General features: G+C 56.8%; 2 protein-coding genes across 6 annotated transcripts; one reads left to right on the forward strand and one right to left on the reverse strand.

The window, feature by feature from the left end:
- Nucleotides 1-1,582: 1,582 nt before the first annotated feature.
- MESP1 (mesoderm posterior bHLH transcription factor 1) lies at nucleotides 1,583-21,669 on the reverse strand. Of its 5 annotated transcripts, XR_005532606.1 has the most exons (4): nucleotides 21,121-21,363; nucleotides 20,276-20,362; nucleotides 15,491-15,614; nucleotides 1,832-1,918 (listed from the first exon to the last, which is right to left on the reverse strand). XR_005532606.1 is itself a non-coding variant. In XM_039256938.1 (2 exons), exons 1-2 carry the CDS (start codon nucleotides 2,817-2,819, stop codon nucleotides 1,844-1,846), a joined length of 750 nt encoding a protein of 249 aa, XP_039112869.1. In that variant the 5' UTR covers nucleotides 2,820-3,033; the 3' UTR covers nucleotides 1,583-1,843. The 5 variants fall into 5 exon arrangements, 1 of the variants encoding a protein (XP_039112869.1); XR_005532609.1 differs by lacking the exons at nucleotides 20,276-20,362; nucleotides 21,121-21,363 and adding an exon at nucleotides 21,559-21,669; XR_005532605.1 differs by lacking the exon at nucleotides 20,276-20,362.
- MESP2 (mesoderm posterior bHLH transcription factor 2) lies at nucleotides 21,197-23,492 on the forward strand. Its single transcript, XM_039256930.1, has 2 exons — nucleotides 21,197-22,024; nucleotides 22,823-23,492. Exons 1-2 carry the CDS (start codon nucleotides 21,197-21,199, stop codon nucleotides 23,090-23,092), a joined length of 1,098 nt encoding a protein of 365 aa, XP_039112861.1. The 3' UTR covers nucleotides 23,093-23,492.
- Nucleotides 23,493-24,564: the final 1,072 nt, after the last annotated feature.

Raw genomic sequence — 24,564 nt, forward strand, 5'->3', positions numbered from 1 at the left:
GGAAGATGAGGGGCGAGGTGTGGGAAAGGGGGGCGATCGGCGGAGGTGTGAGGTCTGCCCCCTGCAGGGCCTCTGCTCTGGGATCCCACTCGCTGCGGCCAAATGCTGGCTCGGGTGCGTGCGCCTGGACGCGTGAGGCGCACTCCGAATTCCTGCCCCTCCCGGCCTGCGCCCCGCGCGGGAAATGATCCTCGAGGTGGTTTCAAAACAAATCTCTCAGTGCCGACGGATAAACAGATGAACCGTGGTATATCCATGCAGTGCAGTGTCACTGGGCTGACGCACCAGGCCACACGGATAAACCCTGAAAACTTAACGTTAAGCGAAAGAAGCGGACACAAAAGGCCTCGTATTGTGTGATTCCAGTCACACGAAATGTCCAGAACAGGCCAGTCTATGGAGACAGGAAGTAGATGGGTAAGGCTATACCGGGTGGGAGGAGGGGTCCTGGGGGTGGGGGGCGCTGGTAATGCGCACAGGGTTTCTTTCCCCTGTGGTGAAAATGTTCTAGATTTAGACAATGGTGATGGCTGCCATGTCTATGAATGTACTATGAATGTACTAAAGCCACTGAATTATAAGGTTGAATTTTAAGGTATGCAAACTATATCTCAATAAAGCTACTATAAAAAACAAATGCTATGCCTTGGATTTCAAAATTGCTTAGCAAGGAGGGGAGAACTTGGTTTCCACAGAGGTCTGGGGGACCCTTGGGCAGAAGCTACACCCCCTAGTCGCACCTCAACTCCTCCCCCAAGGCTTGCCTGCTTACCAGACCCCCATGAACCAGGCCAGGCTCCTTCTGGGTGGGGGCTTCCTTCTGAATCCCCATGCATTACATCCCTGATCTGAACCTGGCAGTGTAGACAGCAGTGTGGCTCCAGTCTCCAGGTCTGCAATGTGGATCGGGAGGCAATCCCATGAGCCTCTCCACTCTAGCTCAGCCTCTGGGAGGTCACAGTAAACTCAGGACCGACTCACAAAATGTTATTTTATGTCCCTAGCCCATCTGGAAGAGAAACCAGAGTGAAGGCAGGTGGGAAAATCCCCAGGCCCAGGGCACAGAGCTCCGGTACAAGGGGAATAAGGGCTTGGGATGCAGGAAATGAGTCCTCGGAGCTGGTGGCCTCTCAGATCCCAGAGCTGGCAAAATCTGACCAGGGGTGAGAACTAGGGATTCTGAATTCATATCGAGCCTCAGTGCTGATCCTCAGTAAAATCGTTATTTGGGTATCAAGTGTGTTAAGGACCTGATGACGTACAGGAAGTACTAAGAAACAGTATTTTCTACAGAGATACTTTGGCTTGACCCACCTCCCACCAGGTTCAAAGAAAAGTGCACAGACTCCACCTGTTACCACTTTCTCCTACACAGCACCTCCTGCCCCAGGCTGACCTTCCAGAAAGAGAAGAGGCTGAGCCAGGACTGGGGGCAAGGGGAAAGGGTCTGAGCCTTTGTGCTTTGAGGGCTGAAGATGGCAAGAAACCCTCTTGATTCCCCTCGGTGATTCTTTGGAGAAGGGGAGGGAGTTTCGTGTCGGTGCAGAGGAAGAAGAAACTGTTGATTGACACCAGCACAATTTATTCACAAATAAATAAATACACACCAGGCAAGCGCCCCCTGCCTGCCTCCTAGGGTCGACCTCTGGGTCCCTCCATTGCGGGAGGGGCTGGGGAGAGTCGTCCTGGGTGGGGACGGGCTCCCGCTCTCAGGAAAGCTCATGCCAGTATCGCAGGTGACCTCTCCTAGGAAAGGGAGTCTGGAGAGGGGACGTTTTGAAGGTGCTGAGGCCTAAAGGGCCTCGATGCTCACAGGGCGCCAAGGGTACGTCGTCACTTCTCCTCAGGCCGGCGGCCACTCCAGGGGCGACAGGGGCATCCAGGTCTCCAGCAGGGACAGCACGTCGCCGGGGAAGAGCTGGGGGAAGAGAGGGTACAGTTACCTTCAGCGCTGGCCGCCGAGCGTGGGTGTCCGCGCCTGTGGGGTCCCCTGCCTCCCCTGGCCGCTGGAGCGCCCGGGCACGCTAGCTACGCTGCTCAGGACAGCAAGCGGACGGGCCTGTGCTCGCGCGACGCGGACAACACGCAGCATCACCCACGACAGGGCAGCGCGGGGAGCCCCGCGCGGGGAAGCGGGTACCAACCGGAGACGAGGGGCTCAGCTCCACGGCCTGCGCTTCCGGGCACGCCGCCTCGTCATACAGCACGGGAAGGTCGCGTGGCTCCGGCGCCACTAGTTCTCCGAGACAGGCCGGCGGGGACGCCCAGGACGCCGAGGGGCTGGCGGCTGAGCTCAGCGGCGTCTGCGCCTGCGCGGGGCCGCCGTCGGGGCAGAGCGGGCAGCCCCGAGGCGCCGCAGCGTCGCCGCGCCACCGGCGCCGGCGCTGCAGGCTCTCCTCGCTGAGGCCCAGCACCGCCGACAGGTGGCCGATGTAGCGGATGGCCAGGCGCAGCGTCTCGATCTTGGTGAGGCTATGGCCGGCGGGCGCCACGGACGGCGGCAGAAAGCGGCGCAGCTCATGCAGGGCGCGGGCGAGCGTGCGCATGCGCAGCTTCTCGCGCTCGCTGGCGCTCTGCCGCTGCCCGGAGCCCAGGCGACTGCCGCGCGCGCCGCGCCTCCCTACGCTGCGGGCTCTGGGGGCCGCGTGGGGGCCGCGGCTCGGCTCAGGGCTGCCGGCGGGGACGCCGCCCCAGGAGTCCGGGGACGAGGCGGGGGAGCAGCCGCAGTCCCTGGCGGAGGGCGGCGGAGGCCGAGGCGGGCCCCAACCCGGGGCCAGGAGCCAGGACTCGGAGAGCGGCGGGCACAGGGACTGGGCCATGGCGGCGGCGGCGCGTCTGGGGCCCGGGGCGGCCGGCGACCGCTTTATCCGGAGCTCGAGGTGTGAAGTGGCCCCTTCCAGGCCGCATCAGCACTTCAAAGCGGGCTCGGGACCTGGAGGGGGCGGGGCCTGACCCTTTGAACCAACGGGGGCGGGGGGGGGGGGCTGAAGGTGCGGGCTCCTTGGCCGCCCCAGGTTGGCCCCACCTGGGCCCTCGCTTGGGCACCTGAGCCGGGCACCTGAGCCAGCCACTCGGGCCCGTTGCCCGCGCTGCCTGGCGTGGTGGGCCAGCCAGAGTTAGAGGAAGCGCCGTCCAGGGAACTGGAAGTACAGCGCCTGGGTTCGGGGCTGCCTTCACCTGTTGGGACATTATGCAGAGTCTTCCGCTTTCTTGCAGATTCGTTCCCAGTTTGCATAATGGGAACCTTGAGGCCTACTGCAGCCTGGGCTGGAGAATCCAGAGGATGGGGACCCGGAGTGGGGCCCTATCCCTGCCAGAGGTGAAAGGAACACATTTCTCCTCTGAGGCAGGGCGGCCGGGAGGGACTTGGCCTTACCTGGTGGTGGCGGGCGGGCCCGGAGGGAGCACCGTGCGGAAACTATCCCAGGCCGATCCGGCAGGCTGGCCCAGTAGGGTCAAGCGCTGGACCATCTGAGCTGAGGGAGGGGAAGCCTCGTGCCCTCTAGGACACCCTCTCTCTGGCAGGATCAAGGGCTTGGCCGGCTTTCACGAGCTGCCACCACTGGCCACTCGCTGGTGTCCTGCCATTTGGGGGCAGGTATGTCGGGGTTTGCCGTTGACATGTGAGTGGACATGACACAAAACAAGCACGTAACAAAATTCATACCCCTTCATGATAAAAATTCTCCGCCAACTGGCAACAGAGGGGAACTTTCTCAACCTGATAAAAGGTATCCACAGAGAGACCACAGCTAATATACTGTATGGAGAAAGACTGAAGGCTGTCCCATAATGTTGAGAACGGGACAGGGATATCTGCTCCTTCCCCAGACTACCCCACAGTGTGCTGGAGGGCCCAGCTTGTGCCAAACAAAAGAGAAAGGCACACAGATCGGAAAGGAAGAAATTAAACTGACTCTGGTTACAGACAACATGAATGTCCACGTAGGAAATCTCAGGGAACCTATACCACCTGCCTGTCCCCTCAGGAGTTGGGGTTTACACCTTGACATAAAAGCTACTTCATGCACCGATGTCTGTCCCCACCTAGACTGTGAAGTCCCCCATGTTTAGCATCATGTCTTCGAGAGAATGGTATATAGGGTCTCTTTCAGTGCGACGGTCTAATATTCTGCATCCCCAATGGCTTCCAGCTCTGTGACACTGCTGGGTGAGCTGGTCCGTATCAAAGAAGGCCACGTGGTTTAGTACCTTCTCCCTGGACATCTCTGCCCACCACTGCCCCCTGCCCTTGTCTCTCTTTTTAAAATTTTTTAAAACATTTATTTAATTTTGAGAGACACAGAGAGACGGAGCATGAGCAGGGGAGGGACAGAGAGAGAGACACACACAGAATCCGAAGCAGGCTCCAGGCTCTGAGCTGTCAGCACAGAGCCCGACACGGGGCTCAAACCCACCAACCATGAGATCATGATCTGAGCTGAAGTCGGATGCTCACCTGACTGAGCCACTCAGGCTCCTGTGACCTTGTCTCTTTTATCTTCTACTGCCCTTGGCCTATTCTAGCACCCCTATACCCCCTTCCTCTGCAGTCTGTCCCAGCAGCCCCAGAATGCTTATGCCCATGGTCACATCCAGGAGAGGTAGTGCCAACCCACCCCTGGGGAGAAGGGGAGCAGCCGTCGGGCCCATTTCCAAGGAGAGCCTGATCCAGGAGAGCCGTCCTCAGCATGACGCTGTCGGTAGTGCCCACTCCTTTTGGACCCTGCTCAGTGATGCTCTCCTAAGACTCCAGATCCAAGCTAAGAATCTGGTATTGCAGCCAGTGGCAGCGCTCCTTGGATCCCACTGCACCCCAGGGGACAAACCGTGGGGAATTGGTAGAGTATGTTGTACACTCAGGCGGGGGGCCGGGGTGCAGACTAAACAAAGGTCAGGCAGGAGGGATGGGATCTGAGAGGACTCACAGCCTCTGCTGCCTACCTTCTGAATGTCAAAAAAAAAAGAAAAAAAGTCCCTCCTGTTCCCGCAGGATTCTGATTTCCACCTTGTAGCGAGTAATTGAGAAAACTCAGAATGGCCGAAAACTCCTAGGCAATCAGCCACCCTTTTGCTTTACCGCCACTTCTGAAAATACAGTGTGTGCATATGGCCGAAAAGTCAAAAGCTCAAGTGCAGAGGGTTTAACAGAGTTCATTGCTGTCCCGCCCCTGAGGCCTGCAATTCCCCGTCCAGAGGAAACCGCTGGTGCCAGTTTGTTGTTGAAAAAGTCCAAACCCCAACAGACATGTTTTGGACAACAGGCCACGTGTGTGGGAGACAGACTGTTTGTCCTGAAAACACAGCTCTGGCCCCTGAAGAGTCTCACATCCCGGACCCAAGGTTTGACATCCCTCGGGCTCTTGCCCGGGAGCCACTGAAGGGTCTGGAGCAGAAGACACCATGAGCAGAGCACGGCGGGCTGAGGGGCGGGGGGAGGGGGGACTAACAGGGTCCCGGGGCCACTGTGGAATCAAAGAGCCCACAAAAAGGGCACGGGGGGGGGCAGATGGCAGGGGTCCACCCCCAACCCCCACCTCGGGGTCTTCAGCCCTAAAGGCTGCCACCTGGGAGTCCCTCCCTCTCCTGCTGCCCTTGGGGTATCCGGGCCCAGTTTGTACCAGGGCCATGGCCAACGGGCCTGATGGAGCTAAGCTGGGGAAGAGGAGGGACCCCCAACCTGGAGCCTGGGCTCTCCCACCGCCTGTCAGTCGCCTCCCTCTTCCTCGCCTCCCCCCCCTCCTTTGATCTCCTTATCACCAGCCTCTCCTGTGGGTTCATTTGGGAGCTGCCCCAGTTAATGAGTTCTCCGGCCGCAGGGCCCACACGCCCTCCCGTTGGGGTGAGGACTTCACACCTCTGGGGCCTGTGTTTTGACAAGTGCCGGTCCCAGTGCTCCCGCGCCCCTCGCCCGAGCCTGACTGTGCCTGCCAACGTGTAAGGCTGGGAAACGAGGCCTCGGGGCAGCCCCACTGAGCAGAGGTGAGAGTTCAGTTGCTGTCCAGTCCTTGGCCAGGGTGGGGGCAAGCCGGGCAGGGCTGCCTCCTCCTGGGCTGGGGCCGCGAGTCTCTCAGCCTTCCCGCTAGGAAGCAGCCTGCTCCTCGGGCCCAGCCTGGGTCCTGGACATACCCGCTCCCGCCCCCCCAGCCTCAATGCCCTCATTTCCCCGCCAGCCCTTCTGACATAGGAGTGCTAATCAAAGGTGCTATGTCAATACCCCCGTGTAGCCCCTAATCCCTGTTCCCGCCGGAGCCAGAAGCCCCAGGAGAAGGAAGCAGCCCCTTTACCGCCAGCCTGCTTAGCGTCAGCAGGCGCATCTCCTGGGAAGCTCCTAATTTAGGGGTCCCGTGCTTGCTGAGATCTTTCCCACCGCGCCCCAGCGCCAGCCCGAGGCAGGCCCCTTCGGGGGAGGAATGGTTGTTTAAGAAGCTGCCACCTTTAGGACACCCCTCAGGAGCATGACCGGCGTGGGTCAGCATAGCGTCCCCGTCCTGCTATGTACCACCTGTGTCAAGTGGGTAACTCACTCTCCATCTTGGGGCCCACACAGCTTCTGCTTCTGGGCCGGGGGCAGTGCCCGCTGTGCTGGCAGTGTAAGGTTCAGATCATAGTGCACGGACTGGGCTGTGGGCGATAGCCATGTGCACGTTTGCTGCTGTCGCTTGGGCCTGGTGCTGTGCTGAGGCCTGGCTGGGTCACAACTCGCAATCACACATGTGGGTGTCTCTGCCTCCCTTTGTACGGGAGGAAATGGAGGTGTAGAGGTGGTTCTGTGTCGCATGGCTAACAGGCGCAGAGCTGGGGCCCATTTGCCTCTGTGTGCGGCCGAAGCCGGGGTTCTGTCCTCCCCACCACCTCTTCTGTGTCCTCTGGAAGACGTGGGGGGGGGGCTCCCTTCCTCCCAGAGGCGGCCCCAGGAGTGAGGGTGCTGGTGTGGGGGGAGATTCCCCCAGAGAACTCAAGCACCCACAATGTCTTGTCACAAGTCACAAGGACCATGGGAGATGTAGAAAGAAAAAGGTTTCCGCACCGGCCCTGGACCTGCTGCACCAGGGCCCCTGGAGGGGGAGCTGGAGATTTGGGGTATGAAAAGTACCGTCTCCGGGGTGCCTGGGGGGCTCAGTCAGTTAAGCGTCGGACTTCAGCTCAGGTCATGATCTCACAGTTTGTGAGTTTGAGCCCCGCGTCAGGCTCTGTGCTGATAGCACGGAGCCTAGAGCCTGCGTCAGATTCTCTGTCTCCTTCTCTCTCTGGCCCTCAGTCGCTTGTGCTCTCTCTCTCAAAAATAAATAAACATTAAAAAGGAAAGAAAAGTACCATCTCCCTCAGAATTATGAAGCACTTTTGAGAAGCAGTGCCCTAGAGTGGCATGGCCACCCCCACCCCGATCCAGAGAGTGGAGAAAGCACGGGAATGCCCAGCCCCACCCCCACGGTTCCTAAATCCCCGGGGGGCACGGATGGATGTGGTTGTGGCCACCTGGAGCCCCAAAGCAGTAAGAGGGCTCAGCGGGAAGGCCCCCCACTTCTCCTCCACCTCCCTCCTTCCCCAGCAGCCTCCCGGCTGAGGGCCCTGAGACCCCCAGGGAGCCCCTTCCAACTAAGATCACCCCCTTTCCTCACACCTTTAGCTCCTGGAGCCTCCGAGTTGGCAAGCCATATGGAATAGATTATTCTGGACCTGAGATAATCTGATTATCTTGGTCATGGATCAGCTGGATGCGCAGCCAGTGGAAGTCACAGGAGGCAGCAGGGTGATGAGGAGGGAGGGGGTGGGAGGAAAGGAGAGAGATCTGGCGGATTCCAGGAGAGACTCAAGGGGGAGTTCTGGGAGCAGGCGGGAGAGCGCAGGGGCCACAGACAGTGCTTCTCTCTTAGGGGAGTCGCATTTGTGCTCCTCTGCTTCCTCTGGGTAAGTGGAGGAAGACGGCAGCCTTCTAGGGTAGTGTGGGGAACCAAGACAGAAGAGGGTTAAGGAAGGAACCGGCCCAAAGCAAAGACGCAGACACGCGGAGGTGGGGAAGCTGGTCATGTGGCACCTTGGTTTCTCCAGCTGAACAATGGGGCCAGGGCTCTCCACTGCCTGCCCTGGTTGGAAGGTTCCCCTCTCAGGCCAGAGGGTTGATGCCTGGGGTGACAATTATGGACCAGTGTTCTCAAATTCCCAGCCACCGCCAGCAGAGGGCACTGCTCAGCCGCCTGGGATTTGGGGAGCTGAGCAGGGCAGACCCAGCTCTAACAAGCCAGGGGCCTTTGTTCTAGGGCCAGAGTCCAAATTGGGGGCGAGCACCAGGAACCAGAGGTCCAGGGCTGACCTAAGAAGCGGGGGAAGCCGGCTCAGTGCCAGTGGGCTGGGCCGGGGGGGCTCCCAGACGGGCCCCCTGCCCTCTCTGGAGCCCTGGCTGCTCATCTGTTCCCGGGGAACAACATGCATCTGGGGGCCAAGAGGCAGAGCAAGATGGAGCCCAGAGGAATGAGGAGAAGGGAGACTGGCCAGGAGGGAAGGGCCCACGCAGGGCTCGGGTGCCCGACCTTCCCTACACACTCCTGGGAGCAAAGGCTGAAAACAGACCACAAGCTGCGGGAAACTCTAGGCAGGGGGTGCCTGGGGCTCGGTGCCCTTGCCAAGTCCCCAGTAAGGCTTTGCAGGTCTAGCTAAGCTGCCAGCTGAGGCCAAGTCCAACACCAGCCCCTCCCGGAAGCACACGATGGACCTCCCTCCAGGCAGGATGGATAGTTTTGGGGATCCTTGTAACCCCACCCCTACCCTTGCTGACCACTCACAACAGTGTGGTGAGGTGCCAGCACCTACCAGCTCACTGGGTGGCTCTGGCCCTCAGCCAGCTCCAAGGGCAGAGGAAGCAGGGGAAGGAGGGCACCCCCAGAGGCGCCTGACCTCAGGCCCAGTAAAAAGCAGAGGGGAGGGAGGAGGGCACCTGGGTGGCTCAGCCGGTTAAGCATCGGGCTCTTGATTTGGGCTCAGGTCACCATCTCATGGTTTGTGAGTTCCAGCCCCATGTTTGGCTCTGCGCTGACCTTGTGGAGCCTGCTTGGGATTCATTCTCTCTCTCTCTCTCTCTCTCTCTCTCTCTCTCCTGCTTTTTCTGCCCCTCCCCACTGCATGCACGTTCTCCCTTGCTTTCAAAATAAATAAACTTGAAAATAAAAAAAAAAACAGAGTGGGGGCTCCTAGGACTGAACTGAACACCTGGGGGAGTGAGCAGACTCTTAGAGGATTCTCGGCTGGGGGACAGGGATGTCCCTGGACAGAGTGGAGAAAATCTAGGGGGAGGGGACAGAGTTTAAACTGACCAGATACTAAATTACACAGAAGGGTCTTACGTGGTCAGTACTGATTACGAGCTAAAGACAGGAAAGGATCAGCTCAATCCTCTGTTCTGGAGGCTCCCTCATCAAGAGAAATCCAAGATCCAGCCCCTGGCCCGAGCCAAGGGAGCTTCTCCCCTCCTTGGAGACGGTGCCCCAGCCCAGCCAACACAGTGCCCGGCCCAACACAGGTGGCCAGGCTAGCTGGGGGCCCCGGCTGGGCCGGCTGCCGGCTGCCCAAAACCAGGTCAGCCTCAACAGCCCCCTCTGGGGCCTCTCTAGGGCCGGCCTACAACTTCAGGACAGCCTCACTCAGCACGCCCTTGCCCAGCGGTTTCCCTGGGGAGAATTCATTCCGGTTAGAAAAGATTAAAGGTGCTCAAGCTGGGTGGCAGAACCAAGTTCCAGAAAAATCCATCCAGTAGGATACCACCACCGATCTACGCAAAAACAAGAGAACACAGATCTGAAACATAACCCCGCAGAGAAGTCATGGAGTGATACGACGCACGTTGTAAGGGTCTACTGTACGCACGTGTGCGTGTGCGGACGCATCTCACACTGTGACAGTCTCACCCAGTCTGAGGAGCGTATCAGGACTTACTTGGCGGGTAGGGGGTTGGGGGAGGCCTGGGTTCTGGGAGGTGGTCAAAGGAGACTTTAATCTTATCTGGAATGCTTAATCTTTTCACAAGGAGTTTTCATTTATATATTACACGTGCAGCTTATCTTTTTTAAAAACAACTTTTTAATGCTTTCATTTATTTTTGAGAGAAAGACAGGGTGCAACTAGGGGAGGGGCAGAGGGAGAAGGAGACACAGGATCCGAAGCAGGCTCCAGGCTCTGAGCTGTCAGCACAGAGCCTGACACGGGGCTCGAACGCATGAACTGTGAGATCATGACCTGAGCCGAAGACCAATGCTTAGCTGACGGACCCAGGTGCCCCGTACACGTGCAACTTGAAAATAATTTTAAAAATCCAGGTCTTAGGATATCTTATGCGGAAAGTGAGGCGTCTCACTGTGCCCTAGGGAACTCTCTCACTGACCCGCTACCACCTGCTAGGCGTGCCCTAAACATCTCTGTGCAGAAACACACCCGCTGGTACAGGAGAATGTGGATACATTAGCGAGAAGAGCTGGTCACAAAACAACACGCTCTTTTCACACCCAGAGAACTTGGAAGCAGAGACTAGAACAAGTGGGGGCAGTAGGCCCAAGAGCCGAAGGCGGAAACAACCCACAGGTCCACGACGGATGCATGGATAAACAGAATGAGGTCTGTATGTGCAATGGGGTAGTTTTCAACCATGAAAAGGGATGAAGTTCAGGCACAGGCTACATCATGGACGGACCTGGAAGGCCTTACAAAGTAAGCCATACACGGGGCGCCTGGGGGGCGCGATCGGTCAAGTGTCCGATTCTTGGTTTCGGCTCAGGTTATGATCTCGCAGTTCGTGAGTGTGAGCCTTGTTATCAGACTTCTCGCTGACAGTGTGGAGCCTGCTTGGGATTCTCTCTCTCTCTGCCCCACGTGCTCCCTCGCTCGCTCTCTCAACATAAACTTTAAAAAAGTAAAACAAAGTAAGTCACATACATAGAAAAAGTACTGTATGATTCCACTTCTACGAGGCACCTAGAATAGACTGATGTGTAGAGACAGGCAGTGACAGAGACGCTCCCGGGGCCTGGGGGTAAAGAGAGTTCTTGCTTGATGGGCCCAGAGCTTCCGCATGAGGTCATGAAAAGGTGTACCAAGTGACAGCTGCCTGATGCTGTGAATATAATTAATGGCACTGAACTGCACACTTAAAAACGATTAAGATGGCAAATTTTATGTTAAATACATTTTTCCCCAATTAAAAAAATGTTAAGTACCACACATACGAAAGTATTGAATTGTGCACTTTACACAGGTGAATGTATGATGTGCGAATTAAATCTCAGTAAAGCTGGCATCGAAAAGAAAACCTACATTCCAGAAGCTTCAAAAAATGGAAAAACTAAAACGGAGAAAAAAACTAAAACTAAGACAGAGAAAAACCCGACACGCTCTCCCTGGAACCCTCTGTATGTCTGTGTATTTGCAGGGGTGCCTAGGAGAGGCAGGGGTACATGCAAACCTGGTGCCAATCTGATGTCAACCCGCTCTCTCTGGATGGATGCGACTGGGGGCCTCTTAAACCCCTTCTTTTCGTGGACGCCTGGGTGGCTTGGCCGGTTCAGTGACCGCCACCTGATTTCAGCTCAGGCCATGATCTCACGGCTCATGGGTTCAAGCCCCGAGTCGGGCTCTGCACTGACAACACAGAGCCTACTTGCGATTCTCTCTTTCCCTCTCTCTTTGCCCCTCTCCTGGTCTCTCTTTCTCAAAATAAGTAAACTTAAAAATAGAATAAAATTCTCTCCTTTTTGATTGTCTACATTTTCTCACTTCCCTGAAATGAGGATGCGCTGCTTTCATGATTAAGAGGAAGAAAAGGAAGGGAGGGAGAGAGGGAGCAGAGGGAGGAAGGAAGAGACTTTGCAGAACCAGCCCAAACTTGTTTGCATTCCAGTAGGTGGGCCTAAGGCTTTGGGGCCCAGGAGGCCTTCTGTCCCAGAGCCTGGGCCACAGGAGTGCGCACCACTCACTCTCCCACTGGGTCCCTCCTGAGAGCCGCAGGACCACAGGCGGCCGCTCCTCTCCAGCAGGGCAGGCAGGGGAGACTTCTGCACCCCACAGATTGAATGCGTGATGTTCCAGCTAATCCTCCCGGCAAGGACACCCATTTCACAGATGAGGAGACTGAGGCTCAGGTGGGGATGGAGCCCAGGCATGGTGGGAACCTAGGCCTGAGCCGCCTCCACCTGGGCCTTGTGGCCGAGGGAGCTGGACCAGGCAGTCCTGGGGCTGCTGCAGGCCCTTCCACGCCAGCCTCCTTGGCCTGGCCTTCGTGTTGGGAAAGCGCAGCAGGTCCCCCTCCATGTGCCTGGCCCAGCCGGGAGCTCCCCAGGCCCTCCTCTCCCTTCCCTAGCCAACGGGGGCGGGGGTGGGGAGGAGGGGGGGGTGTAAGGAGGGACACGTCCTTCCCAAGTTATCCCCATTGGTTTCTGGGTCCACTCGCAGCCCCGCCCCCGCCAGCCCTCACCCCCTGACTGCTGTCTCCTGACTGGCTTCCCGCCTCCACCTCTTCACCCTCTTCTTCCTCAGAATTTCTGTCCAAACCCCCACTCAGGAGGCCTTTCCAACCCGGGCCAGCTGCTCCCACCGCTCCCTTCGGGGCCCCGGCCCCCTCTCAGGGTCCACACCAGTGCTGCTTCCCCCTCCCTGGCTGGGGCTCACACCTGCTCCCTCTGTTAGGAACCCTGCACCTCGGGGCGCCTGGGGGGCTCAGTCAATTAAGCATCTGACTTCGGCTCAGGTCACGATCTCACAGTTTGTGGGTTCAACCCCACGCCTGCTTTGGATTCTGTGTCTCCCTCTCTCTCTGCCTCTCCCCTGCTTGTACTCTGTCCCTCTCCTTCTTAAAAATAAGTATACGTTGGGGCATCTGGGTGGCTCAGTCGGTTAAGCATCCGACTTCGGCTCAGGTCATGATCTCACGGTTTGTGGGTTCGAGCCCCGCATTGGGCTCTGTGCTGAAAGCTAGCTCAGAGCCTGGAGCCTGTTTTAGATTCTGTATCTCCCTCTTTCTTTGACCCTTCCCTGTTCATGCTGTCTCTCTCTCTCTCTCTCTCAGAAATAAATAAAAAACATAAAAAATAAATAAATAAAATAAATATACATTAAAAATTAAAAAAAAAAAGAAAAGGAACCCTGCATCTCCACTTGGAGAAAACCCACGACTCAGGCCCCTCCTTTTCTCTTGGCACCTGCCCCATCACCTGGCCAGGGAGTGCCTCTCTGTGGACCCAGAGAACTGCACCAGGCCACCACGGAATCTGCACTTCTGCCTCCTCCAACCTCCAAATCCCTGGAGGGCTCATCCCTCCCTGGAGCCTGGTCGACCAATGGTATGTATGGTGTGGATGGTGTGGATAGTGTGGGTAGTATGGAAGGTGGGGACGGTCTGGATGGTGTGGGTGGCGTGGATGCTGTGGGTGGTGTGGACGGTGTGGGTAGTGTGGACAGTGTAGAAGGTGTGGACGGTGTGGGTGGTGTGGACGGTATGGACAGTGTAGAGGTATGGAAGGTGTGGATATTGTGGAAGATGTGGACAGTGTGGAAGGTGTGGGTGGTGTGGAAGGTGTGGGTGGTGTGGATGGTGTGAACGGTGTGGACGGTGTGATGGGTGTGAGCCAGGGGAGAACACAGGCTGACAAAATCATGAGGTTTAAGCCCTGAATAGGTCACTGCGGGCACCATGCTGGGCACTGGACAGTGCGTTAGCGCTCAGAAGACCAGGTGGTTCTGAGGTCTAGTTGGGGTGACCTTGCCCTGGTGGCCTCAGTCTCTAGGCCTCCCGGTGACACTGATGGCACTCTGCCTGGAAGGGCCACGTCGGGCACCAGCCCCTGGCGCCAGGAGAGAGGACTCTCTGGGCAGGTGGACGCAGGGCTCACACCCTCCCGCACCCCCTCTCTCCCCATCCCAGGGACATAGGCCCCCCTTTCCCTGGGCCTCCGGGGGGCGGGGGGAGGCCTGCAGCCCCACCCCCTCCCCACACGGGGTTTCTGGGGTTGCCGAGAGGACCGCCGGCCTGTTTTGGAGGCCCCTGAACACCCTCGTTCCCAAGTCGACACCTTCTGCCCCGGGGGAGGCGGCCTTGTGTCAACAGGCCAGAGGAGGTGTGAAGGCAGCCACTGTGGCCAAGGGGAGGCCGGCGGCCCGCTGCAGGGCTGGTGATGAGAATACCACCCTGCGGCCGCGCCCCCGCTTGCCTCCCACGGTCCCACAGCCTGCACGCCCCACCGGAAGGGACCCAAGGGGAAGGGAGGGAAAGAAGACCCAGAGGGCAGAGGCCAGGCCTTCACGGGGCTCGGGGTCCCCAGGGCTGCTCCCGGGGGCCCCGCACCGCCCGCCCGGGGAGAAGAGCAGGTGCAGACCCTCCAGGAGCGGGGCCGGGGGCGAACAAACGGTGAGGCCCGTGCTAGGCCAGGAGCCTGCTGGGCCCCAGGCACTGCCCTCCCATGGCCGCCAGCAGGGCCAGAGCCCAGGGAGGGCCCCTGGGCCCCTGCCCTCCTCATCTGACTGGTGGCCTGGGGCAAAGTCCTGGGAGGTGACAGGGGAGGATGGGACGGAGGCCTCAGTTTCCTCACCTGCGGAGTAAGATCATTGGCCCAGACACGGCCCACCTCAGAGCATCAGCCCGCCTGGGGCCGCACTGGGGAGCGCGGCTGAGGGTCATGGTGGCCTTGCAGTGCCGGCCCCAGGGGGCGCCCAGCTGAGCCGAGGCACAGAGAGCAGGGGTGAGAGCGTTAGGACCACCCAGGTACCTGGGAGGCCTCGTTCTGGGCCCGAAGGGGCCCCTATGGCGGCCCTTGCACAGCCCGGAGTCCCGAGGCAGCGCCCCAGCTCCGGCCTGATGCCTGGCCCCGGCTCCTAAGGTACCTCAGGGATTACCCCCAACCCTGTTTCACGGGGCTCGTCAGTGTCGGCAGAGGCAATAACGGCCATGCACTCCAGCCCCTGCATGCACCTGGTGCGTACCCGGCTGGCCTCTTCTTGATCACCTCTACTAACAGGCCGCTCACTCCCTCATAAGACAGCAGCTCTGATCTTACAAAGTTCTTCAATCTCCCTGGACAATTCCCCCTGTACGCACCTGGACACAACCATCACATCCCTGAGATTTTTTTTTTCTTTTTGGACAAAACATCCCTGAGTCGTTCAACAACCCCGCCCCCTCCCTCCCCCCCCCTTGAACCTCCTCACGACCCTTGTGCTGCCCGCTTACTCTGGCTAGGGCCCATCCTGCATAGGGAATAAGAGGCCATCACCTTCTTGGTTGAAGATGCCTATTTCTTGCAAATGCGGACGGGATCACACGTGTTTCTTATGCCCTCGATGCCCAGAAGGCAATGACTACCAGGCCCTTTTTATGCGTGCTGCTGGTTACACGATGCCCCTGACCCCGAACTGAGAGGGGAGGATGTGTGGAGCCCTGTGGATCCCTCCTTATTAGGGCCGGCCCGTCAGCATCTCTTTCTTACCCAGTTCACTTGCTGCACTTGGAACGTACCTCAAATTACAGATCTAATTCACATCTTCGTTCAAGATCGTAACGCTGCCCGTGACGAGGCTGGGGGTGGAGCCGGTGGCACATGGCTGCAGACTCTCTTCCAGGTGATCATCCAGCCACTCACCTGTGGGAACACTGAGTCTGTTATGTATCCGCATAACTGTCATCCAGCTCACGTGGCCCTGCTTGTTGACAAGGACTCCCTAGGTACTTCTTTATTATGTGGACAGGAATTATGTGTGGCTGTTCACACACCCCCAAATGTCAACAACTTAAGACAAGCTGGTGATTTCTCTCACAGTAAATAAGTTTAGGGATAGACAGTTCTGGCCAGTATAGTGCTTCTGTGTTACCACCCATGCCCCAGGCTTCTTTCTGCTCCATCATCCTTAGTATATGACTTCTGTCCTTGCGATTGCTTCAGGGTCACAAAATGGGTGCTGAAGCTCCAGCCATCCCATTTTCCAGGAAGAAAATATAAGGGGGTAAAAACATAGGAGTGTACCTCTCTACTTTAAAGAGCTTTCCTAGAAGCCCCATTCAATATCTCTACTGACATCTCATTGGCCATTCCACGACCAAGAGAGGCTGGGAAATGTAGTTTTTTAGCAGGGCATAGTGCCACCCACAATGCACAGTCCTCTTATTAAAAAATATATAAGGGTGCACCTGGGTGGCTCAGTTGGTTAAGCAACTAACTCGGGTCTCAGCTCAGGTCATGATCTCACAGTTCATGAGATCAAGCCCCACACTGGGTTTGGGTTTTGTGCAGACGGCACAGAGCCTGCTTGGAATTCTCTCTCTCTCCCTCGCTCTCTGCCCCTCCCCCAGACTCTCTTCTAAGTAGACAAACATTTTTAAAAAAGACATAACAATAGAAGCTGTAACAGATGCCATGTGTGCAAGAAGTGTCTGCAAACCACTACTGACCATGCTTCCCTGATCTAGCCACACCCCCTCCTATCACAGGAAGGAGGGGGTGAGCCTGGTGCCAGTAGCCCGCTGAGGCCCAGGAGTTAATCACCTTCTCTAAGAGCGTGCAGCTTTAGATGTCCCTCCTTTTAATAGGAGAGTCGGATGAGAAGAGAGAAACAGAATCGGCTCAACTGGAAGCCCACTGTGGGGCACGGCCCAGGCCCAACTTGTTCACCAAGCACCTGGGGCAGTTTCCTGCACAGGGTGGGGGTAGGGGTGGTGCCTGGGGGTCCCAGAGGCAAGCTGGACAAGCACCCAGGCCAGGACCCGGCCACCAGGAGAAACAGGTTCAGATGCCCCATTTCCTAGCTTTAGCTGCGCCGGGCCAGGCAGCTGAGCTCTCCAGTCCCCGCCGCACTGCAGCTGTGGTGACCCCTGCCACAGGCCAGGAGCTGGGGGGGCCTGCTGAGGATGACCCCATGCTAGTCCTCGGAGGAGAAGGGCCGGAGACAGGGGAGGGGGAGGGGGAGAGGGTGGGGCGTGCTGCTAGGCCTGGTGCTGGAGTGAGTCTCAGGAACGGAAAGATCACCTTCTTCTAGGGCTAAGCTCCTATCAGCCTCCTTACCCACACCCCGACCGAGTCCTTTGCCTTCTTCTTTTCTGTTGCCCCTGAACTTGCTGTGAGCAAGATTTATCAACGTAGGCTCTGTGCTAAGCGCTCTGACGTTATTTATTTATTCCAACAATCACCCTGGAAATCAGAATCCCCACTTCAGAGATGAGAAAACCGAGGCTGAGTAAATTGCCCAAGGTCTCACGGATTGTAAGGGGTAAAGCTGGGACTCTAAACCCAGGTCAGTCTGATTCCGTAGCCTGGCCTCCTAAGTATTAGGCTACACTGCCTCCTGTGCTAATGTGGAGGGCCCAGTGGAGGGGATCCACTTTGGCTCCCCACCCCACCCCCGGTGAGGAGGGCTGGCTGGCAGTGTGTCCCTGTGCTTCCAGAGCCTGGCCGAGGGGCCTGGTAAGAGCCAGGGCCCCACCTTCTAGAACTTATGCTCTGACATCCTAGGCAGTCTGAAGGCTGGGCTCTGGGGCTAGCTCAAACCAAGATAGGAGGCCAAGGCCATCCTAGAGAAGAAAGGAGAGTAAGCAGGGCTCTGTGCTGGCCGTGCCTTCACATTATTCACCAAATCCTTTCACAGCAAACCCCCCCCGGGCTGGCTCTAAGAGGATGGGGGGAGGATGATTCTGGATACTCTGAACCTTCCAGGAGATCACAAGGCCATCCCACCTCTCCACATCTACCTGCCTGTGCCAAACGGCAGTGCTATTTGGCAAAAACTAGAAACATACCAAAGGGGCGCCTGGGTGGCTCAGTCAGCTAAACATCAGACTCTTGGTTTCAGCTCAGGTCATGATCTCACAGTTTGTGAGTTCAAGCCCTGCATAGGACTCTGTGCTGATGGTGCAGGGCCTGCTAGGGATGCTCTCTCTCTCTCTCTCTCTCTTCCTCTCTTTCTGCCTGCTCTCTCTCTCTCTCAAAAAAAAACAATAAATAAAAACTTTAAAAAAAAAATCACACACTAAAGATGCATCAGTACAGGCCTGACTGGTGCACACATGTACCAAACATTAAGAGGAGTGAGTCAGATGGGGCACCTGGGTGGCTCAGTAGGGTAAGGGTCCAACTTCAGCTCAAGTCATGATCTCACAGTTCGTGGGTTCAAGCCCCAAGTTGGGCTCTGTGCTGACAGCTCAGGGCCTAGAGTCTGTTTCGGATTCTGTGTCTCCCTTTCTCTCTGACCCTCCCCTGCTCATGCTGTCTCTCTCTCTCTCTCAGAAATAAATAAGAAACATTAAAAAAAAAAAAAGGAGTGAGTCAGAAAGCTCAATATCAACAGCACGTTAATCTGAAATTTCAGAGTCTGGATCAAGAAATAGACATGAAACCAAATGAATTTTGTTTAAAACCGTCAATCACGTGTATGTCGATTCCTTGACAGTTCAGTGTGACAAGCTCTTTTTAGTATCGTGCAGGCTTGGGCGAATAATGACTTATTCTAAATGATTTGCCATTACTTCAACCTAGAAAGTGTAGGACTGGCTGGTTTCTAGGTCCCCGCTGCCTTGAGGAAAAAAGTATTATCATTATTTTTTCACTTGATTTAAATCCTCTTAAGTCATGAAATATTGCATGCTGCCTACTTCTTTCCAAAGCCTATGTGGATTCAAAGCCACTGCTAAGTGATTCACCTTCTTCCTGTGCTATGGATGAATTAAAATTTTCCCTCCTCCTTCACAGCAGCTGCAATAAACTAAACAGTTGCCTTGACTAATGTTATTCAATGTCAGTTACTACTTCCTCATCATGTTACTTAGAGTAGTAATTTGGGCCTATTTTCCGTAATATTTAATGTTTATTTTTTGAGAGACAGAGAGAAAGAAGAATGTGAGAACATGCAAGGGAGGGGCAGAGAGAGGGAGACACAGAATCTGAAACAGGCTCCAGGCTCTGAGCTGTCAGCACAGCGCCCGATGCAGGGCTCGAACCCACGAACCATGAGATCATGACCTGAGCCGAACCTGACGCTTACCTGACTGAGCCACCCAGGTGCCCCAATTTTCTCTACTCTTCAGAAAAATAAGTTCTGAGCAGGAAGTGATGTAATGTCATCATTGAAGGTTTATCTACACCTCCTGCCATGTTATTTTTTTCCCCCAGTTAAAATCATCCACTCTCATATTCGTATGTTTACATGTTCACCCATTTAAATCAACTATGACGGTCTATGAGTCAGCTAAACATATCCTGACATGGAACGCTTCAAGACGCGCCGTGGAATGAAAGAAAGCGAGTTACAGACCACCGTGGCAATGTCACCTTGTTTATGTACGTTAGCGTGAATGCCTGGCCAGGTCTGGAAAGGCACCAACCTAACAGCTGCTCCTTCTAGTGGGGGTAACAGCGACTCCCACTGTATCTGAAGTGTTCCCTCTGCTTACAAAGAGAATGCATTAGTTCTGTAATTTGTGTAACTAAATATTTACTTTCAGGAACAGCTGCAAATAGGACAAGGCCATTTGCTACTTCAAGCTGGTACAGGCCAATCTATTCTAGAAACTTCATCATCTTGACCTTTAGTTACCAATCACCAAATTTTTTTTCATATCAGACTTCTGCTATGAAGTCCATTTGGCTCCCCAACTTCTTAGCCACGGTGCGCTCGAGCGCTCTACATCAGTCCGCTTGCACACTGCTCCGGAACCTTCCAGGAGCACCCTGGCAAGTTGCACTGCCAGGCCTTTGCTTATGCCGTTCCCAAGGCCAGAATGCTCCCTACCTGCCTCTCTCCTTACCCAAGTCCTACTCATGGTTCAAGGCCCAGCGGTGACCTCTCCAGCTCTACGGTCAGAGCTCTACAGTCCCCGCCCCTCATTTGGCCTTTAGCCTGAGCTCAGCCCTTTCTCCGTAGATCACAAAGGACACTGATGCCTTCTTTAAACTGCAATCACTGCTGAGGAGTGAGAGTTTACTATCTCAAGGCTTCTCCTAGGAGACAACAGCCCTCCCAGTAGATAGTATAATGACATTATTCCTGTTTCATAGAGCGGAAGGTTAAGAGCCCTGCCCAAGGGCACACAGGGAGTTAGCCGTGGAGCTACTAAATGTAGAATGGCCTGTTCACGTGTCTCTCCCACAAGACTGAAATGTCATGAGTGCAGAGATCACAACTAGCCTGTTCACCCTGGTGTGCCTGACATTTACAGTGGCTAAAAAAAAAAAAAAGAATTAAATGAACAACGCCTCCGGCATCTTGAAATGGAAGCACCTTGCTCTAAAATGATTAGCAGCAAACATTTACCCACTTGCCAGGCCTAGACTAAGTGGCTCCACAGACGTTCTACTTCCTACCTGCAGCCATCCTGGGTGGTGGGTATTCTGTGTTTTCATTGCTAGGAGATTGAGGAAGTTGGAGTCTCAGACGAGTTAAGTGACTTGCCCGAAATCACACAGCAAATAGACTCAGGCCTGCCTGGGGGCCCCCCTTTCCTTCACGTTCCTCACCCACCACATCCTATTCCTCTTCTCCAGGCTGCTCTGTTCGATTTTGGAGGCGGGGGGGGGGGGGGGGGGGGGGGGGGGGGGACAGAAACTACCTGTGGATAGTGAGATGACTTTTCTTCATGTCATTCACCAAACTGGCAAGTGCAGGTTCTGTGGGGGAGGGGCAACCCAGGAAGGATCCGCCTGTATGTCTCCCTATTTGCACCCCACCCCGCACACCGTGGGCAAATCCCTCTGGGCTGGTGTGGGCTTACTGGGCTAAGTCGCCCCCTCCACGCAACGGGGCTGGTGATGAGAGAGGCGGCCGCTCTTCACCTGGGTCCGCTCTTCACACGACAGGCAGCCTGGCCGCCCCCAGACGCTGGCACTGCCCACCCCCACCACGGTCGGGCTCCTGGGTGCTCACCGCGCCACGAGCCCGGGTGGGTGGGTGGGAACTCTGTAAGAAGCTTAGCAGCTCCATCCAGATGCGAATTGTTTCTCCCACACTTCCCGGGCTGCAGGGGCCTCCATTAGAGCCCCCGAGGAGTCAGAATCCACACCTCCGCAAATGGGCCCGCTTTCCCAAGGCCCCCCTGCCCGGGCCTTCCCTGGGCTCTGTGGGTTTTGACACCTCTCTGTAACCTGGCAGGGGGCCACCTCTCACCTTGCGTCCGGATAAAAGCTCGGGCCTGGAGGTGGCCGGCCCAGCGTCCCAGAGCCCCGCCGCAGCCGTCCCGGCCATGGCCCAGTCCCCTCCTCTGCACAGCCTCCTGGGCCAAGACCACTGGACCTTCCCCCAGGGTTGGGGCTGGGCCGGCCACCCGGACTCCACGTCCCCTGCCTCCTCCTCCTCGGACTCGTCGGGCTCATGCCCCTGCGACGGCGCCCGCGGCCCCTCGCAGCCCGCGCCCCAGGCCCGCAGCGCCCGCACCGCGGAGGCCGCCGCGACGGCGCCCGGACGGGCGCGCAGCGGCCCCGGCTCCGGGCAGCGGCAGAGCGCCAGCGAGCGCGAGAAGCTGCGCATGCGCACGCTCGCCCGCGCCCTGCACGAGCTGCGCCGCTTTCTGCCGCCGTCCGTGGCGCCCGCCGGCCAAAGCCTCACCAAGATCGAGACGCTGCGCCTGGCCATCCGCTACATCGGCCACCTGTCGGCGGTGCTGGGCCTCAGCGAGGAGAGCCTGCAGCGCCGGCGCCGGAGGCGCGGCGACGCTGCGGCGCCTCGGGGCTGCCCGCTCTGCCCCGACGGCGGCCCCGCGCAGGCGCAGACGCCGCTGAGCTCAGCCGCCAGCCCCTCGGCGTCCTGGGCGTCCCCGCCGGCCTGTCCCGAAGCACTAGCGGCCCCCGAGCGCCTGGGGAGCAGGGTACCCGACATGGGTCCCTGGGTTACATCCCCTTACCACCCTGGGACGCAGTCGCCCCCGCAGCTGTCCCAAGGGAGAGCCCTCGACGCGGCCCTTTGGACACCGCCCCAGGCCTCTTCAGGAACGCAGACGTCCCCAGAGCCCAGGAACCAGGCTGCACCCTGGACGCCGCCCCCCGCGGCCCCTGAGCTGGCTGTAATATACCAGGTACACACCCAGTTCCCGCTGCTTCCGCTTCGGGATGGTCCCCAAGTTCATCTGGGGATGGAGGGTGGGTTGGCTCTAGTCTGCAGAGAATCTCATACTCTTTAGATCCCGGTTTGTCTCATCTAACCCAGGTGGGGGTAGAGAGAAGCTGAAGAGAGTATGGAGAGGACCCTAGCCTTGGGGAAAGAGGTGGGGTCGTTAAAGCCACCACCACCTCTGCCTAGAAGTCTTCACAGCCTCACAGAAGGGGGTGAGGGGATCTTGGGACTTGCTCCGGAGGCAGGATGGACGCCAGCAGGGGCCACTGGCAAGAAAGTCGCTGCAAGTGCTCCATTAAGGGTTGGGGGGTAGGGAGTCTGGCCGGCCCTGTGGGCTTGGAACTCATGACCTTCCGATTTGTTCTTGAGGCCCACAAATGAATGAATCATGGTCCACAAAAGAGCATCTATATTAATAAACGAAAATTACTGCCGGCTCAATTTGCCCAGCACCATTCTTGGCACTGGATGTATACATGTACTTACTGCCAGCCCTCCAGCAACTCTGTGGAGTAGGTACCGTCATCATCATCCTCATTTTACAGATGAGAAAACAGAACTAAAGAGGTCGAGTTCTTATAACTAGTTAGTAGCAGAGGTGGGATTTGAACCAGGGCAGTGTCTCTCCAGAGCCACTGCATCCATGGTACCCAGGCTGTCCAGAAGCTGCCAGCCACGCTCCAGGGAGCGTCCAGGTTCAAGGTCTCAGGCTCTCTCAGCGCAGTGGCCCACTAACCAGCTGCTTTTGTGTCTCTTGCAGGGTCTTTCTGTGACTCCAGAGTCCTGTCTGTTGCCAAGAACCCCACCCCTCCTGTCCCGCCCCGCGTGCCAGAGACTCCAGCCTCAGCCCCAGTGGGCTTGCTGGAGCCCCGGCGTAGAGATGCCCCCCGGCTCAGAAGCCCAAGGACCAGGCCCTGCCTTCCGGTTTGGTGATGAAAGCCCTTCCCAGAGCTCAGGCGTACAGCTCAGTGACTGCCCTGAACTTTGGCAAGAAGATTTGGAGGGGGCGCACCTGGGCGTCTTCTACTGACGGCCTGGCCTGTCCCCTTGTCGGCCAGGAGTCAGGCCACCGGTGTGGGGTGCCCTCCCCATGTGCTACCTTTGTGGTCTTCAAGGTGTTTTGGTTTGGTTTTGGGTTTTTTAATTTTTTATTTTTTTAAGCCAAGGATCTCTCTTCCAAGTGATGGCTTTCATGGAAGCAGTGTTTGAAACAGGTCGTGGGTGGCCTCCCTGGCTGGACTCAGGGCTGGGATCGGGCTCTCCACTCCTAGACAACCCCCCCCCCCCAGAATGCCCAGTGCTCTGCAGAGCACCCCCTGAGCTGGAGGGAGGTGGTGGCTGCTTGAGCACAGACTCAGCCGGGCTGGGGCTGGTGGAGGGGTAGAAACTTGTACGCTTAGATTTTGTACTTCTTAAAAAAACAACAAAAATGTTGGTGTGGTCTGTTTTTCTTCTATTGACCTGGGTTTTTATGGCCTCTGGAAAAGGAAGAATGTTCCCATCCTGCAGGGAGCCGTCTTGCTGTTCATCCCCTCCCCGGGTCTGGGCCTCCGGAGGTTGGAGTGTGCCCTCCTCTGCCAGTGTGACAGTCTCCACCACGCAAGGGCTCCACCTGACCCAATGTGCAAGGTGACACAGGCGGGTTCGCGTTCAAGCCTGCTCGCCTGCCTCAGCCCCACCGCCGTCACCTTTGCCATTCTCCTGGGTGCCTTCCCGCCGACCCGGAAGCCTCCTTCATGGTTATATGAACGTGTTTTTAAAGGATGCATGGTGGGGCACCGGGTGGCTCAGGCCGTTAAGTGTCCGACTGCAGCTCAGGTCGTGATCTCATGGCTTGTGAATTCGAGCCCAGCTTATGGCTCTGCACTGATGGCTTGGAGCCTGGAGCCCACTTCGGATTCTGTGTCTCCCTCTCTCTCTGTCTCTCTCCTGCTCGTGCTCTGTCTCTGTCTCTCTCAAAAATAAATAAACATTAAAAAAGATGGGGCGCCTGGGTGGCTCAGTTGGTTAAGCGTCTGACTTCAGCTGAGGTCATGATCTCACGGTTCATGGGTTCGAGCCCCGCGTCGGGCTCTGTGCTGACAGCTAGCTCAGAGCCTGGAGCCTGTCTTTGGATTCTGTGTCTCCCTCTCTCTCTGACCCTCCCCTGCTCACGTTCTCTCTCTCTCAAAAATACATTTAAAAAGATTTTTAAAAAAATTAAAGGATGCATGATGGTTAGCTCCCACCAGCAACGCCCGGTTTATCTAGGGCTGCCATAAACGATCACCAATCAGAAGAATTAAACAACAGAAGAATATTTTCTAATGGTCCGGGAGGCTAGAAGTCCAAGGTCAGTGTCAGCAGGTTTGGTTTCTTCTGAAGCCTCTCTCTTTCAGGTGGCCACTTTCTCACTGTGTCCTCACATAAGTACCCTGCGGTCTGTGTACCTGTTGATCTGTTCATGTAAAGACACCAGTCATACTGAATTAGAGCCACCCATGTGACCCTATTTTACCTTAA

This window comes from Hyaena hyaena, unplaced genomic scaffold (genome assembly GCF_003009895.1).
Source record: "Hyaena hyaena isolate Hyena2069 unplaced genomic scaffold, ASM300989v1 scaffold_13, whole genome shotgun sequence".
Lineage (NCBI taxonomy): Eukaryota > Metazoa > Chordata > Mammalia > Carnivora > Hyaenidae > Hyaena > Hyaena hyaena.

What these genes read in the sequence shown, in the direction of transcription:
- MESP2 (XM_039256930.1), top strand. Translation starts at nt 21,197, where the DNA reads ATGGCCCAGTCCCCTCCTCTGCACAGCCTCCTGGGCCAAGACCACTGG. An exon ending in AGCTGGCTGTAATATACCAG is followed by an intron (nt 22,025 to 22,822) that starts GTACACACCCAG and finishes TGTCTCTTGCAG; the next exon opens with GGTCTTTCTGTGACTCCAGA.
- MESP1 (XM_039256938.1), bottom strand. Translation starts at nt 2,819, where the DNA reads ATGGCCCAGTCCCTGTGCCCGCCGCTCTCCGAGTCCTGGCTCCTGGCC. An exon ending in AGCTGAGCCCCTCGTCTCCG is followed by an intron (nt 1,919 to 2,144) that starts GTTGGTACCCGC and finishes CTCTTCCCCCAG; the next exon opens with CTCTTCCCCGGCGACGTGCT.